The sequence below is a fragment of the Dasypus novemcinctus genome, unplaced genomic scaffold, assembly GCF_030445035.2.
Source record: "Dasypus novemcinctus isolate mDasNov1 unplaced genomic scaffold, mDasNov1.1.hap2 scaffold_107, whole genome shotgun sequence".
Taxonomy (NCBI): Eukaryota; Metazoa; Chordata; class Mammalia; order Cingulata; family Dasypodidae; genus Dasypus; species Dasypus novemcinctus.
The window spans coordinates 563866-581472 of NW_026688146.1; the positions used below are offsets into that span (position 1 = coordinate 563866).

The 17607-nt window shown below is 36.7% G+C and overlaps 1 protein-coding gene across 1 annotated transcript; it reads right to left on the reverse strand.

Moving 5' to 3' along the window:
- Positions 1-7756: 7756 nt before the first annotated feature.
- LOC139438498 (olfactory receptor 7A17-like) lies at positions 7757-8728 on the reverse strand. The gene has a single exon (XM_071213581.1). The coding sequence runs from the start codon at positions 8726-8728 to the stop codon at positions 7757-7759; it is 972 nt and encodes a 323-aa protein (XP_071069682.1).
- Between the last annotated feature and the right edge of the window lie 8879 nt (positions 8729-17607).

Genomic DNA, 17607 nt, shown 5'->3' on the forward strand with positions numbered 1-17607 from the left:
TTAAAGGGAGTTCTGCAAGAAGAAAGGAAAAAACAGGACAGGCAGAGTTGGAGGAGAGTTTAAGAGCAATAAAATAAGAAAAAAGAGAAGAAAAAACAAACAAACAAAATATGACAAACACAAGTCCAATCAAAATATGGTGAACATAAATAATTCCATGAAAGGAATAACACTGAATGTCAACGGATTAAACTCACCTATAAAAAAGATTCAGACTGAGACATTGGATAAGGAAATATGACCCACCTACATGCTGTCTACAAGAGACACATCTTAGACCCAGAGATTCATGGAGGCTGAAAGTGAATTGTTGAAAAACAATCTTACCAGCAAACAATAACCAAAAAAAGGCAAGAGTAGCATATTAATATCAGTCAAAATAGATTTAAATGCAAAACAATTGTGAGAGACAAAGAAGGAGACTACATATTAGTGAAAGGGACAATGTCTCAAGAAGAACAAACAATCATAAATATTTATGCTCCTAACAAGGGGGCCTCCAAATACGTGAGGCAAACACTGGAAAAACTAAGTGAAAGAATGCACGCATCTACAATTAGAGTGGGAGATTTTAATACACCACTATCAACTCTGGACAGAACATCTCAAAAGAGAATCACTAAAGAAACAAAATATTTGAACAGTGTATTAGAGAAGTTGCATCTAATAGACATATACAGATCATTACACCCAAATGCAGCAGGATATACATTTTTCTCAAGAGCACATGGATCATTCTCCAAGATAGACCATATGCTAGGCCACAAAGAAAGGCTTAATGAATTCAGAAAAATCGAAATCATACAAAATGATATCTCTGACCACAGTGGAGTGAAGCTGGAAATCTGCTAGGGCCAGAGGCTCTGATTTCACACCAAGATATTGAAATTAAACAGCACACTCTTAGAAAAACAGTGGGTCAAAGAGGAAATCTCAAAAGAAATCAATAACTACCTTGAAACAAATGATAATGATAACACAACATACCAAAATTTATGGGATGCAGCAAAAGCAGTACTGAGAGGGACATTTACAGCCATAAATTCATACATCAAAAAAGAAGAAAGAACAAAAATTGAAGAACTAACTGCACATTTGGAGGAATTAGTAAAAAAAAAAAAGTAATATCACAGGAAGAAGAAAGAAAGAAATAACAAAGATAAGAGCAGAACTAAAGGAAATAGAATATAAGAAAGCCCTTGAAAAGATAAACAAGACCAAGAGCTGCTTTTTTGAGAAGATCAATAAAATTGACAAACCTTTAGCGAGACTAACAAAGAAAAAAGGAGTGAAGATGCAAAAACACAAAATAAGAAATGAGAAAGGAGATATCATCACTTACCCCACAGAAATAAAGACTATCATAACAGGATACTTTGAAAAACTACATTTCAACAAAAATGACAATTCAGAGGAAATGGACAAATTCCTAGAAACACATAAGCAGCCAACATTGATGAAAGAAGAAATTGATGATCTCAACAAACCAATCACAAGTAAAGAGATAGAACCAGTCATCAAAAACCTCCCAACTAAGAAGAGCCCAGGGCCAGATGACTTCACAGGTGAATTCTACAAAACATTCTGGAAAAAACTAACACCAGTCATGCTGAAACTCTTCCAAAACTTCAAAACAGAAGGAACATTGCCTAACTCAACGCCCTCATTCTATGATGCCAACATTACCCTAGTACCAAAGCCAAACAAAGACACCACCAAAAAGGAAAATTACAGGGCAATATCTCTAATGAACCTAGACACAAAAATGCTTAACAAAATACTTGCTAATCGTATTCAACAACACATTAAACGAATTATACATGACGACCAAGTGGGATTCATTCCAGGTATGCAAGGATGGTTCAACATAAGAAAATCAATCACTGTAATACACCATATAAACAGACTGAAGGACAAAAATCACATGCTTATATCTATAGATGCAGAAAAAGATTTTGACAAAATACAGCACCCTTTCTTGATAAAAACACTCCAAAAGATTGGAATACAAGGCAATTTTTTTAACATGATAAAGAGTATATATGAAAAACCTACAGCCAACATTGTTTACAATGGAGAAATCCTAAAATCCTTCCCTCTAAAGTCAGGAAAAAGACAAGGATGCCCACTGTCTCCTCTTCTATTTAACATTGTCTTAGAAGTACTTGCTCGAGCACTGAAGCAAGAACCAGGTATAAAAGGCATTCAAATTGGAAAGGAAGAACTCAAAATTTCACTATTTGCAGATGACATGATCCTATACATAGAAAACCCTGAGAGGGCTACAACAAAGTTTCTAGAACTCATAAATGAGTTCATAAAGTCACAGGTTATAAGATCAATGCACAAAAGTAAGTAGTATTTCTGTACACCAATAATGAGCAAGAGCAGGAGGAAATAAAAAAACAAATACCATTTACAATAGTAAATTAAAAAATCAAATATTTAGGAATAAATTTAACTAAAGATGTAAAAAACTTATACACTATAAACTACACAAGACTGTTCAAGGAAATCAAAGAAGACCTAAATAAATGGAAGAATATTCCCTGTTCATGGATAGGAAGACTAAATATTATTAAGATGTCTATCCTACCAAAACTGATCTACACATTCAATGCAATCCCAATAAAAATCAACACAGCCTTCTTTAAGGAACTAGAAAAACTCACTATGAAATTTATTTGGAAAGGAAAGAGGCCCCAAATAGCCAAAGACATTTTGAGAAAGAAAAATGAAATTGGAGGAATCACACTACCTGACTTGACATTTTGAGAAAGAAAAATGAAATTGGAGGAATCACACTACCTGACTTCAACACATACCACGAAGCTACAGTACAGAAAACAGCATGGTATCGGCATAAGGAGAGACACATAGACCAATGGAATTGAATCAAAAGTTCTGATGTAGAACCTTATATATATAGCCATATAATATTCACTAAAGCCACCAAACCCTCTCAACTGGGAGAGAATGGCCTATTTAACAAATGGTGCCTGGAGAACTGGATATCCATATGTAGAAGAATGAAAGAGGATTACCATCTCACACCTTATACAAAGATTAACTCTAGATGGATCAAAGACCTAAATATAAGAGCCAAGACCATAAAGACTTTGGAAAGCAGTGTAAGGAAACATCCACAAGACCTTGTAATTGGAAACGTCTTCATGAACATCACACCAAAAGCACGAGCAGCAAAAGAAGAAATAGATAAATGGGACTTCCTCAAAATTAAAGCCTTCTGCACCTCAAATGATTTTGTCAAGAAAGTAAAAAGGGTGCCTACACGATGGGAGAAAATATTTGGCAAGCATATATCTGATAAGAGACTTATAGCTTGCAAATATAAAGAACTACTATATCTTGAAAATAAAAAGATAAACAACCCATTTAAAAAATGGGAAAAAGATCTAAGCAGACACTTCTCCAAAGAAGAAATACAAATGGCTAAAAAGGATATGAAAAAATGCTCCAAATCTTTAGCTATCAGGGAAATGCAAATCAAAACTACAATGAGATACCATCTTACTCCCATAAGATTGGCAGCTTTGAAAAAAACAGAAGAATACAAATGCTGGAGAGAATGTGAAGAAATGGGAACAGTCATCCACTGCTGGGGGGAATGCAGAAGGATCCAACCATTCTGGAGGACAGTTTGGCAGTTTCTCAAAAAACTAACCATAGATTTGCCATATGAATCAGCAATACCACTGCTGGATATATACCATCAGAACTGAAAACAAGGACACAAACCGATATATGCACACCAATGTTCATACCAGCATTGTTCACTATCGCCAAAAGTTGGAATCAACCCAAATGCCCATCAACAGATGAGTGGATCAATAAAATGTGGTATATACATACAATGGAATACTACTCGGCTTTCAGAACAAATACACTACAAACACACATGAGAGCATGGATAAATCTTGAGAACCTTATGTTGATTGAAGCAACCCAGGCATTGAAAGACAAATACTACATGACCTCAATGATATGAAATAAGTAAACCAAGCTGCCTCAGAGAGCTAGAGACTGGAAGATAGGCTTAGAGGAAATCAGGGGGCAGAGGAAGGATATAAGCTGATATCTACATAGGGGAAATCTATGATAAGCTGGCAGTAAGTATGTGTACAAGGAAGGGATAAAATGGGGGTATAGGGTTACCTTTGGGTGGGGCTTTGTGGGCTTGAGGAGGGCTAGGGATGGAAAGATGGGTAATATTGCCCAAGAAATTGTGGGAAGGGTAGGGCAACATACAAACATAGGAGAATATCAGGTGTTGGTTGAGAGTATAATGCTGAGGAAACCTTTCAAAATATAATAAGGAAAGTTACCTGTTTAAGATACTTAAAGGGGATAATCTGATGTAAGGAAGACTTCTAGGGAATATGTGAATGCTCATTTTGCCAAAGTGGGTTATACCATCAGGTAGAGACCCATATAATGAGAGTGAAGGTATACCCACATCCTGGGGAGGACTAATGCCATCAAATAGAGGGAACTGTATCTCTCAAGAGAAATGGTGGTTCCCAGGGCATTAGGGCAGTTGAGCATGTCAAGCCCTCAACACTGGTGCAAGTATCTCTGAACATGGCCCTCAAGAAATGAAGATTGACTGTCATTGTGGGCTCCAAGGAGGGGGGGCAATAGATATTGAATAGATGGAACCAACGTAACAGTGAGGGCAATAGAAGTGTTTCACAAGCGTACACGAGGATGGATATAAAACATGTAATATGATACCAAAAAACATATAGGGGCTGACAGACTAATAATGTAAATCATAATGTAAAACATAGGATATTAAACATTTTAAAAATTGTATAGCCTAAAGTATAAACCACAATGTAAACAAAAATGTTACCTTGTTTGAAAGCTATTGTCTCAATACCTGTATATCAGTTTCAGTAAATATGGTATGAATATGTTAAAAGATTATTGCTGTGGAAGGGAAAAGATTTTATATTGGATATGTGGGAGTACTGTATATTGTATATATGAATTACTGTAATCTAGGGCTCTGGTGAAGAGAAGCACAATAATTAGGAAAAAGAAAAAGAAAAAGATAGGCTGTAGAATTTTCCAAATCAATATGTATCCTGTATCTAACCTTTAAACTCATCGCTATATTCCATTTTACTATTAGGGGAACCTGGCATTATATTGGGTTTCACTTTTCAGGAAGTTTTGGATCACAGAGTGGTTCAACAATGGCAGCAGAGGAATACTGGTATGGGATGTTATTGACAGGGAACATAGGGTTGACAGGGAGTTATACAGGGCATGTGTCTGGGGTGCATGGAAATGTTTGGATATACTCATAGTGGAAACAATTAAAAACAACAACTGGGGGAGTGCTGGGTTCCTGGCCAGTGGGGGGGCTCTTCCTTGGTCCCTAGGGGAGCAGCAGCAGTCCCCTGGGTGCAACAACAAAGACCAGGAAGGAATGAGGGTCCAACAGTGAGTCCCTGATACTAATGACTATGCTTGTGAGCCTGCACACCTCAAATAAGAACATGGCCTAGAGCAGCACTGTGCCTAAGGGTTCCCTCCTGACAGCCTCTGTGTTACTCAAATGTGGCCCTTCTCAAAGCCAAACTCAGCATATAAATGCACTGCCTTTCCCCCAGCATGGGACATGACACCCGGGGATGAGCCTGCCTGGCACAGAGGGATCACTACCAAGTACCAGCTGATCATGTAACTAGAAAATGACCTTTAATTAAAGGTTCTACGTGGACCAGCAGAATATCCCGGTCCACATATAATAACAGGAGTTAAAAATGCTGTTTGACCTAAATTAAGGGGGAAATGGAAAGGACAAACGAGTTTATATGGCTATGAGTCTCTAAAAAAGAGTCTGGAGTTTGTCAGAAGGATTGCCCTTATGCACACCTGAGCAAAGTCTCAGTGACAGATAAAGTAGATACAACCCCAGGTATTGGTTCTTTTGAGGGCTAAAGAGACCCACAGGTTTTATGGTCATGGCAGATGGAGTTCACTGCCATGTCACTTGGCCCTTCTTTGGAGTTGGTTTCTCTGCGTGATGGAGCTGGACTCAGATGTGATCTCTTTTCACAAGCCTTCCCTGTTACTTTACTGGAATTGTAGTTGATGCTGGGGTTTAAGATCGATCTAGGGGATCTGAATCCCTGGACTGACAATATGATAGCCAGGCCCTGAGCCTCAACAGACTTCAAGCTCCTACACTCTTGTTTATTGGACTTATCCCACTCAGCTAACATGGAGTTGAAGAATGTCAACCACCACACCACAGAGCCAAGAGTGCCTACAACTGAAAGTAGGAGGATTACATCCAGTATCCATATGGACTCTAAGCCCCCTCTTGACATAGATGTGGAATGGACACAAACAAGCCAAGGTCCACAGGAAAGAGGAATACAGTAAGGATCAGAGTGGACTTACTGATATTCTATTCATGAACTATTGTGGTTAGTAATTGAGAAAATGTGGCATTCGTGTGGAAAAAGTGGCCATGGTGGTTGCTGGGTGCAGGGAATGGGAGGAAGAGATGAAATGTGGAGGCATTTTTGGGACTTGAAGTTGTCCTGGGTGGTGTTGCAGGGACAATTACCGGACATTGTAGATCCTCCCACAGTCCACTGGATGGAACATGGGAGAGTATGGGCTATGATGTGGACCATTGACCATGATGTGCAGCAATGCCCAGAGATGTACTCAGCAAATGCAATGGATGTGTTGTGATGATGGGGGAGAGTGTGGCTGTGGAGGGAATGGTGGGGTGGGGGTGGTGAGAGTGAATGGGGACCTCATATTTTTTAAATGTAATATTTTTAAAAAATGAATAAAAAAATAAAAAATTTAAGAAAATTAAAAATAAATAAATAAATAAAAATAAATAAATAAAATAAATTGTAAAAGTAAATAAAGTTGATTTCAGTGATGAAGAAGCCTTTAATTATACCAAAGGCAACTGAATGTACACTTTGTATGTATTGTACAGTGTGTGATTATTATTTAATAAAATTGTTTTTTAAAATATCATACAATGAATGTCACCATCTAGGTAGCCATAAGTACTTGCAATGGCATGGAGGTTTGTGCAGTAGCAATTTATGGCTGCCAATCAGAACACTCCATTAACAGAGGTATGATAGCCAAAATGTCAACCTCCTGTGTATAGTCATATCTGATCAAGAATATTTATTAGAAATTAATGAATACAGGTCTATGTGATTAACCAAATACCATTAATTGAACACTCTGGGTGGATTGTATGCTTTATTAAGCTGTATCAATAAATTTGATTTTTTTAAGAAAAGAATATAGATTAGAGATTTGAACATACAAGAGATAAATTACTGACTGATAGAGGAAATACCTAGGTTGTAATTTGTCACCTCTTTAAATTTTATGACAGTTTTGAACAAAAGCAGATATTCTATTCAGAGGAAATCAAGAAGTGATATTCATAGGCAGCATTGGTAGAATTCAAACAGGAACAAGAGGTGATCCAATGAAATTATTCAGAAAATGCAATCCATTCCTGAACAACACTGAAAAACTCCTTAAACATGTACATGAATCATGCATACTTCAAGGAGAACTCTTTCCTTATCAAAAATAAAATCTTGCTCTATAACACAATGTGTGCTTTAAAATTTTACTTCTTCATTTTTGAGGTCATCTTGACTCTAGGCAGGTCTATATGCACCTACTGAACAAAGAAAGGAAATATGTAGCTCTGAAGGTTTAGGAGCTGCTAAAACTGGCCTTTCAGCTGCTGCAAGACAAATGACACTTTGCAGTCTTTCCTCCCAAAGCATTTTTTCAGAGCCTTCTTTATATCTTTATTCCTCAGACTATAGATGAAGGGGTTCAGCATGGGTGTGACCATAGTGTACATGGCCGCGGCTGGTGCACCTGAATGTGTGTTGTGTGAAGCAGCAGGACTGAGGTACACCCCTATGGTCGTGAAATAAAATAAGGAGACTACTGAGAGGTGAGATGCACAGGTTGAAAATGCTTTATATTTCCCCTGAGCTGACAAGATTGCAAATACAGAGGAAACAATCTTATAGTAGGAGAAAAGGATTCCAGCAAGGGGACCCCCGGCCAGCACTCCAGCTATTAAATACATTACTAAGTAATTGAGAAAAGTGTCAGAACAGGCAAGTTGGACCATCTGACGAAGTTCACAGAAAAAGTTTGGGATTTCTACACTTGAACAAAAGGACAGTTGTGACACCAATAAACTCTGTAAACAGGATTCCATAACACTCATGGTCCAGGACCCCAGAGCCATCAGGACACAGATCTGGGGTTTCATAGAGACTGTATAGTGAAGGGGGTGGCAGATGGCCACAAAGCGGTCATAGGCCATCACGGCCAGGAGGCAGTCATCCAACCCTCCAAAGAGCAAGAAAAAATACATCTGGGTGAGGCAGCCTGCATAGGTTATGACTCTACTCTGTGCCTGGATGTTCACCAGCATCTTTGGGACAGTAGTGGAGGATAAACCAATATCACAAAGGGACAAGATTGAGAGGAAGAAGTACATGGGTGTGTGGAGGTGACAGTCAATGATGATGGCCAGGATGATGAGCAGTTTCCCAAAAATGGTGACCAGGTACATGGACAGGAACAACCCAAAGAGGAGGGGTTGCACTTCTGGAACTTCTGTAAATCCCAGGAGAAGAAATTCTGAAATTTGCGTTTCATTTCCAGGTCCCATGTGCCTGATGAGACTAAGAAGAAACAAAAAGGAACATGGATAGTTTCACAAAGCAAGTAGCACTATCCAAACAGAAATGTTACATTGCCTATTTCAGTGATAAATTTAATATTATATTATTTATATAGATCTTATCCCTTTAGGGTATTTGTAGTGCCACCTCTGACTAGGAATTCCATCCCCCAAACTCAGCCCTTTACCAAGAATTCATGAACACTATGGATTTCATGAGATATTCATTCATTTGTGGAATATGTATTGAGTTGTGACTAAGAGGCAAGTAGAGTTGTGGCAATGAGTTTACAATGCTGTAACTCAAAAGTCCCAACCATCAGCACACATAGAATACATGCAATTAAAACCCAATCATATTACAAAGGGGATGATTTCACATGCTTTAAGGAAAAGAAAGCAGGTAAAAAAAGTGAAATGATGGAGCTGTTTTTCACTTGGTGCTCAGAAAAGTCCCATATATGATGTGAAATTCAAAGAGGCACCTAAAGGAAAAGAAGGCAGTAGCCATGAGGATGTAAGGGGAAATTTGTGCCCAGTGGGATAACTTCTAGGAAAAAGACCCTAAAAATGACTTTTTTCCAGTGTTCAGAGTGAACAAGGAGGTCAGTGTGGCAGGGAAATGATTAAGAGGATAGTGAATAGAGATGATTTCAGAGGAAGTTTAAGAACAAGGCAGCCTTGTTGCTGCTGAATCTTCAAATTCAGGGAGGTCTTCATCCATATTCTGAACCTCTCACTATTCATTAATTTGGATGCAAAGCTATCCCACCAAATGGAATGGAACAGGTCCTATTGGCCTTTTTAGAATAGCCTCCAGGCTCTGTACTATAGAAGACACCTATTGTAATATATGAGCTTAGATACCACTGCTCTGAGGACTGCTCACCTCACACATCACATCCCATACACACTTCACACACACACACACATAATGCACACCTGAGCATCATTGGGAGGGAGTTAACATCATGCTCTTCTCATACTCAGCCACACAGATAATCCAGGAGTAAATAAAATGCAAGCTGACAACATCAGTTTTTCCATTCTCCAAGTATTTAGAAATGGTGCTCTGAAATTCTAGCTGACAAGCCTCCCATGCTCATGTAAACACAGAGCTCTCTTTTGTTATGATCACTTTATTCCCTTTATTTAAAGGAACATATGCTGGGGGGGGAGAGGTGGGGTGGGGGGGTGGGGTTGAATGGGACCTCACATATATATTTTTAAAGGAATATTATTACAAAGTCAATAAAATAAATAAATAAATAAATAAATAAAATAAAGGAACATAAAATATCTGCTCAGTAATAAGACAGGAAGGAATTAAATAGACTTGAAAGATAAAAACTCAAGCATCACATTAGAAATTGTGATGAAGAAATCCTTTCTTGCTTCTGATGGTAATCCAATTCCAGTTTTATCACCCTTGAAGCCAAGAAAAACTAAAAAAAGAACAAAAAGAAATTAACAAAAAAGACAAAGGCAGTGATATCTTTTTACAATGACAAGACACTTAATAGAATGGTCGCTTCAAGCATAAAATGACCTATGGGAATAAACAAATGTTTCACAACTGAAAATATGTAACTAGTACAACAATGTTGGGAATTTTTATATGGTGCATTTGATGTCTTTTTAAATTTTATTAAGGGCAAAATTTTTGGAATCAGATATGTCTTATTTTGAATTTTAGACTCTCAATTGTCATTCTTTCTGCATCTCTCAGAGCCTATTCAACAGTCTTATTTCAGTTCCATTGTTGCTTTTCCAGCAAGAGCAGACTGAAAATTGTTCCAGATTATGTAAAGAATAAAAGCCACCTGTGGTCCACTGCAAAGTAAAATGCTTTCCAAATGATGGCAGAAAGTGATGCAATTTCAGAAGTAGATCTAACCCCAAAAGGCACGATGAGGAAAAACAGTTGGTAATGCAATTAAAAATTGATCTATTAATCTAATGGAAGCAGAACTTTCTAAGTTTGAAAAATAATGAGGTGAACATCATATATAATGATGATAGACATTAACACATTCCTCCAAAAGTGTTTATAAAGACATAGAAGAACTAAATGGCAAAGAGCAAAGTTGAAGGGAAAAACTTGCAGTTTTTTGATTGAAAGTTTACTTATAAAGAAGAAGGACATACACCCTCATATATAAAGGTAGAGAGTTGCAAAAATAAGCTGCAATGGGGAATGTAAATGACCAACGGACAACCTATGTAACTTGCCCAATAGGCGTAATTGCTGAGGTACAGGGGGAGGAGGCTGACACACAGCTTCTCTATCCCCAAGCTGGAAGCCTGTGACCAGAAAACCAGAGTCTCCTAAACAATAAAATAAGTCCTTTTCTCCAGCCCCCAACAGCAACATTCAGGCCAAACCACAAACTCGACTTGTACAGAGCCATAATTGCCCCAGGTCCCTGAGTGTGCAGGAGCCCACACTATTAATAAATTGTGCTTTTATGAAATAAACTGTGAGCCTCTGGTCTTGAAGAGTGCTTTGTAATACCTTAAAGGGCATGCTGCTGTGATATTTTTGAATAATTTTGCAGTAAAGACCTGATCTTTCTAAAAAAAAAAAAAAGGTCACTGAGTAAATGTTGTAGTATATAAATTCCACCCATTATATAAAAACAACTTTTTTTATGTGACTATCCAATGTGTGAGTATATGCCTCATGAAATGCTACTGAAAGGAAATATCTACCTCCACTATATTAGATATTTCCTATCAAAGAGCCATTTGCTTAAATATACCTCATCCTAAATGTAAAACAAAAAAAAGTAATGCCTCAATTCACTGAACATTCTGCCACTGCTACTAGCCCATTCCCCTATTCCCACCTAACTACAAAACTCCTTGAACAGGTATTTCCCTTTTCCTGGAACTGCTTTATCCCTGCTTTTCCCCCTTCTAAATGGGTTTCCTTTCTCCTTTCTTAGTCATCTGTAATGTATCCTGTATTACTGACTCAAATGGACAATCATTTTTAACATAAAAAAAAATCCATTATCTTAGCAGGCCTGAGAACTAGTACAATGATCATTCAGCTCTGGGTCAGGCTGGAGTAGATCCCAGATGAGCTCAAGTCAAAACTCCCAAATTCCATCCAACCGGAATCTTCCCTGCATGTTCTGCTGAGCCCTCTGACTCACTTGGATGGAATTGGTAAGAAGGTATTTCTGTAGAAGTCCAAAGTCCTTGGTTGGTGAAGGAGACTGAGGCTGTACCCCCACAAAAGACAGCAGAAGAGAGTCGGGCATCAGTCCTTAAACCAGACTTGGGACCCCAAAGAAACACCCATAAGCCATGCAGCCTGAGTGTACATAAGATAACTGAGTGCAGCAGAGGAGATATTTGCTCATTAGGGAGCATCTGCCTTTTTGTTGATCATTTCCTTCTTTGACATTGATCTGGGGAGGGAGACTGTTTTTCTTGATTTTCTCTTCTCCAAACACCGGGTTATGAGTCAGGGAAGTCAAGAGTTTACTATTCCTCTTCGAAGAACTTTCCTCTCTTCCACACCTCTAACCTGGTAGTAACTTACCTCCAACATTGACTTAAAATTTACTCCAAAAGTTAACACTGAGGGGCCCATGTGCCCTAGGTCTCTTGATTTTACAAATCACTGGCATGGTTTCTGGGTACAGTGTACTCTAGGAGTTACTATCAGAAAATTGCCATTCTCTTCAAGAAAGTAGACATCTGTGTTCATCTGACATAAAATCATAACTGCTAAAACCCTTTAATTGATCATGTTATTCCAAATCTATTAGGAATATTATGTTTGTAACATGTTGAGACCTTTAATGTAGCCCCTCATCTATAAAATGATTGCTGATTATGAGAACTATATTGAGAGATTTTTAGATACCATGTATCTTATAGTGAATGTCTCAGTTAATTTCCTCCATATACTTTAAAAATGCTCAAATTATTTAGTTAATAGATCAAGTGTAATTTATTTTAGTAAAGACTAAAAAGAAAATTATTTGTATATTTTAATTTTTTACTATAGTAACATAAATGCAACTCAAAAATTTGCATTTCATAGTTTACTGGTAAAAATGAATTCACGATATTGCACTATGCTTAACATAAATCACTTAAACATTACAAAACCTCAAACACAATATCTGAAAGGTTTTTGAAGGTTATATTATATTTTATTGAATTGAACTTCCAAAATTTTGTCAATTTTAATGTATGTTCTATCATTTCTCACTAAATTCTTCAGGAAATCTAAAGATTTGGTATTAAAATAGGTTTTGATTTTCTTGAAATGTCTAAAACCTGCCAGTTTGAATTAGCCTTCAGATTTTCAGGTCAAAAAGATATGCAAATCATAGTATGCAGAGTATGTTTTAACATATTTATGATAAGTTTGTTTACAGCTATGACAGAGATACCTTCAACTGTCAGATATAATAAAAAGACCACCCCAAATAAATAAAAGGTATGATGGGCCTAGTTACTATTTTGTGAAAGAACCATCTCATTTGTCAACTTTCCACACCAAATTCTTAAAAGTATTCAAAAAGCTTTTGCACCTTCTAATTGTCAAACTGTGTGTTCATGTGGTAGAAGATACTACCACATTTCCTAAAATAATAAAGTACTGTTATTGCTTGGAAATTATGTTTTTCTTTTCATCTCAAATTTATTTTAAGTGGCATATTGTCCTATACAAGGAATGATCTGATATTTGCTGTGTAATTCTACCCATTAGTAATACTTACACCAACAATTTGATACATGTTTTATTCAGTTACAGTACATGTTTCCCTGTGATTTGATCAACAAAAAGTATTAACGCAATATAAAGCTTTTTTCCTTTTCCATCCTTCCTTCCTACCTTCCTTCTTTCCTTCCTTCCTCTTTTCTTGTTGTTTTTTTTTTAAGAGCAGGTCAGTGATTTGGGGGTTAGTTAATACAATACAGTGAGCCTAAGCAGAAAAGTAAAAAATGACACATCACCAATGCATACACCTCTTATTAACTCAATCTGTAGCAAATATTCCACAACAAAGTAAGGTGGTCTCAGAGCAGTGTTGTGAGGGCATCGTGTCCATTTTGATGATTTTTTTATTTACTTTGTAATAATATTACATTAAAAATATATATATATGAGGTCCCATTGAACCCTACCTCCCCCACCCCACCTCTCCCCCCCCTCAGCAACACTCCCTCCCATCATCATGACAAAGCTCACAACTTCTCTACTGGTAATATCTACAAAGAGGAAAGTGAAGAAACAGACACATCTAAGAAATGTGGAGAAAGAAGAAGCAGTGAAACAAGAAAAAATCTTGCTAAGAAAGGGAAGCCCCATAAGTGAGAGCTAAGGCCAGAAAAGACAGACTGTAGAAGGAAGATATTTTAGGTATCCAGTATCTACTTGCACTCAGGCTTTTTAGATAGGCAGAACTTTGAAATATTTTGCTTCCTTTATGTATGTACCCTGTTAGGTCTCAAGTTACCACTAATAACAGGGTTACCTTTAGCCATAACACATTCCCGCAGTACCTGTGAGGAATCTCTGAAGTTACCAAGGAAGGGTCTAAGCTCACCAATTCTTTCTTGAATGAAGATGAAGGTGGAAGCACTGCTCCCAGGAAGGTCAGGGAGATGCTCCCACTCACAAGGTCTCTAGAAAATACAATTGTGTTTCCTCATCATCAGAGAAACGTAGACTTGCAGTAGTTTAGGGAAGCATTTAGGGTTTCTGTACCTTGAAGGATGTCTTTCCCGTGAGCATCGTTAATGAAGTATTCTTTTGCTTTTCTCCTCCATGAGATATTTAATTTTCCAGAGGAAAGAAAGAAAAACACTATAAAATCTTGTGCCAATTTTGACCTTTGGGAGACAGCTTTGGAGCTCCACGTTCATTTATTTTCCCAGTGCACTCTTTCCTCCCAGGAGTAGGTCACCTCTCTTTAGGTGTGGGCTCTTGGACTGCAAGATTCCCCTGAATGATTTCCCTATTGCTCAGTCCGGAGAGAGATTCTGGATACACTAAAATCTCTTCTGAATCTTACCTGTGTCTTCTGGCATTGGCTCTCATTCATGAGGCCATCCTCTCTAAACAAGATTTCCTCATGTCTCACTGCTTCTGTTTTCTCCAGCATAGTTAACAATATCTGTTCAACTCACTCAACTGTTTGTTTTCTCAGTCATTAAATAAATATTTTTTCAGAATACTGTAAGGTAAGCACTAAACTATATCCTGGGGATGATGAAAGGTATAAGATATTGTGCTTGATCGCAAACATCTCCAAGTCTAAAAAGGCCAAAGACATGAAAATAAATAGATCTTCTTAACATAGTATACTCAGTCCTGATAAAATATAATTCCATCTGAATAAAGATTTCCCTTTCTGTTTCTGCTTAAAAAGTCTCCTGGGACTTTGACAGGGATAAAAATGAAGCAATGGATTGCTGGGTAGTACTGGTAACTTAATAATAGGAATTCTTCCTATCCATGAACACAGATTATTTTTTCCAATTCCTTACACCCTCTCTAATTTCTTGCAACAGTATTTTCTAGTTTTTGTTGTGTAAGTCCTTCACCTATTCAGTTAAAATTATTCCTAAGTAATTTGTTGTTTTAGATGCTATGGTATATGGATTTTTAAAATGTACAATTAAGAATGTTCTTTGCAGGTGTATAAAACAGGACAAATTTTTGCATGTTACTTTCACAGCTTGGAGTGGGTATGGCTCAGGTGCTAGAACACCTTCATTGTTCAATCCTTGACCCCCAGAAACTAAAAAAAATATCTCATACCTTGTATTTGGCTGCATTCATTTATGAGATCTAGAGGTTTCTTGTGGATACTTTGTCATATTCCCTCTAAAGGAATGTGACATCATGAACATAGATAGTTTTACTTCTTCCTTTCTAATTTGGATTCATTTTATTTATTTTTATGGCCTAATTTCCTAACTCCCAGTACATTACTGAATAGCAATAGAGAAAGAAGCCATTCTTGTCTTGTTCCAGAGCTTAAGAGGATGGCTTTCATTCTTTCAGCATTGAGGACAAGATTACTTGTGCTCTCACATATATGCTGTTAATCATGTTGAGGAAGGTATTTTTATTATCCTGAGTGTTTTTATCATGAAACAGTGTTGGAACTTATCACTCACATTTTTGCACTAATTGAGATTTTCATGTGATTTTTCTCTTCGTTGTGTTAATGTGGTATATTACACTGATATCCTTATTTTGAACACTCTTGAGTACTGAGATAAATCTCACTAGGACATGGATACATCTAATATTCTGTTGGATTTGGTATGCCAATTTTTGCTGAGTGATTTTGGATCCATATTTTTTTAGAGAAATTTATTCCTTGGTTTTCTTTCCTTATGTCTTTATGTAGCTTTGGTATCAAAATAATTTTAGGATCATAGAATGAGTTTGGAGAGATACCCTGACTTCAAGTTGGAAGATTTTGAGTATTATAAGTATTTCATCCTTGAGTATTTCATAGATTTCATTATGGAAACTGTCTGATTCTACACATATTTTGGGGAGGTTTTTGATGAATTATTGAATCTCTTCTTGTTACACTTTTGGTGAGATCTATTTCTTTTCAGCCAATTAAGGTAAATTGTGTGTTTCTAAGAATTGGTCCATTTCTTCCAGGTTTTCTAGATATTGGCAGACAATTGTCCATAATAGTCATTCATAATCCCTTTAATATCACCAATATCTAGCAAGATCCCTGGTTTCATTCTGAATTTTAGTGATTTCATTCCTCTCTGTTTTTTCTTTCCCATTCTAAATAAACATTGTCTATTTTATTGAAATATTCCAAGAATCAATTCCATTGCTTCTTTCAATTATTTTATTCTATTTCATTTCTTCCCATGTAAATATTTATTATTTAAATCCTTCTACTATATTTAGGTTCAGTTTGCCCTTCATTTTTAGTTACTGCAAATCTGTAGTTAGGCTATTGATTTGCGATGTTTTAAAATATGAGGGTTCACACCTGTAAGTTTTCCTGAATCTTTTAAATTCCTCCCTAAACTAGCCTAACAAAAGAAATTAATTTAGCCACAAAATAAATAACAAAATGGACCATGATGGATAGTAGATTTCAAATGACAGCTGTCATTTTAGAAGATAGTCCCCACTGAAGAATTTGAGATTCTGTATTAGTGAATAGGTTTCACGTGAAAATGAAGTCCAAAATTCTCATAAGTCAAAACTCAGGTAAGAGTTTTATACAGTATATATTACGGTATAAGAGTAATATTTTTGGAATTATAGCAGAATTTTAAAGGTTAAGAATGTATATACACACTAATGCAATATGGATATCAAGATAAACACTTGCACTGACACTGGTGCTACCTGTTGGGAAAGCCCTTTGGATGATAAGCCAGTGTGCCCTTTGAAAGCAAAACCCTTTTGTGGCCTGAAAAGCTGTAGGTGGAAAAATTAGCATTAAGTGATTCTGACTTCCGAAGGGTAAAACAATTTCAAATGTAAATCCTCTCTTTTCCATCAAGACCTCCAAGAATTCACACAAATATGGGCCCAACAAATGAACTTAACACAATCTTAAATACAGATAAACACTAAGAAAACAAGTTACCATGACTAAGAGCCAGAAGAAAAGCAAACAGTGGGAAAAAGCCTTTAACTGTTTCAGAGTTTGAAATTGTTCAGACACAGTATATGAAACAACACTTTTTAATGAGTTTTATAAAATTAAAAAGAGTATTGCAAATATATAAAATGGCATAAACATATTTCAATAATGAAATAAATAGAACCTCTAAAGCTGAAATATACAATGCTGAAAATTTAAAATTTCTATGCACTTGAACTGTGAGAAATTTAGCTA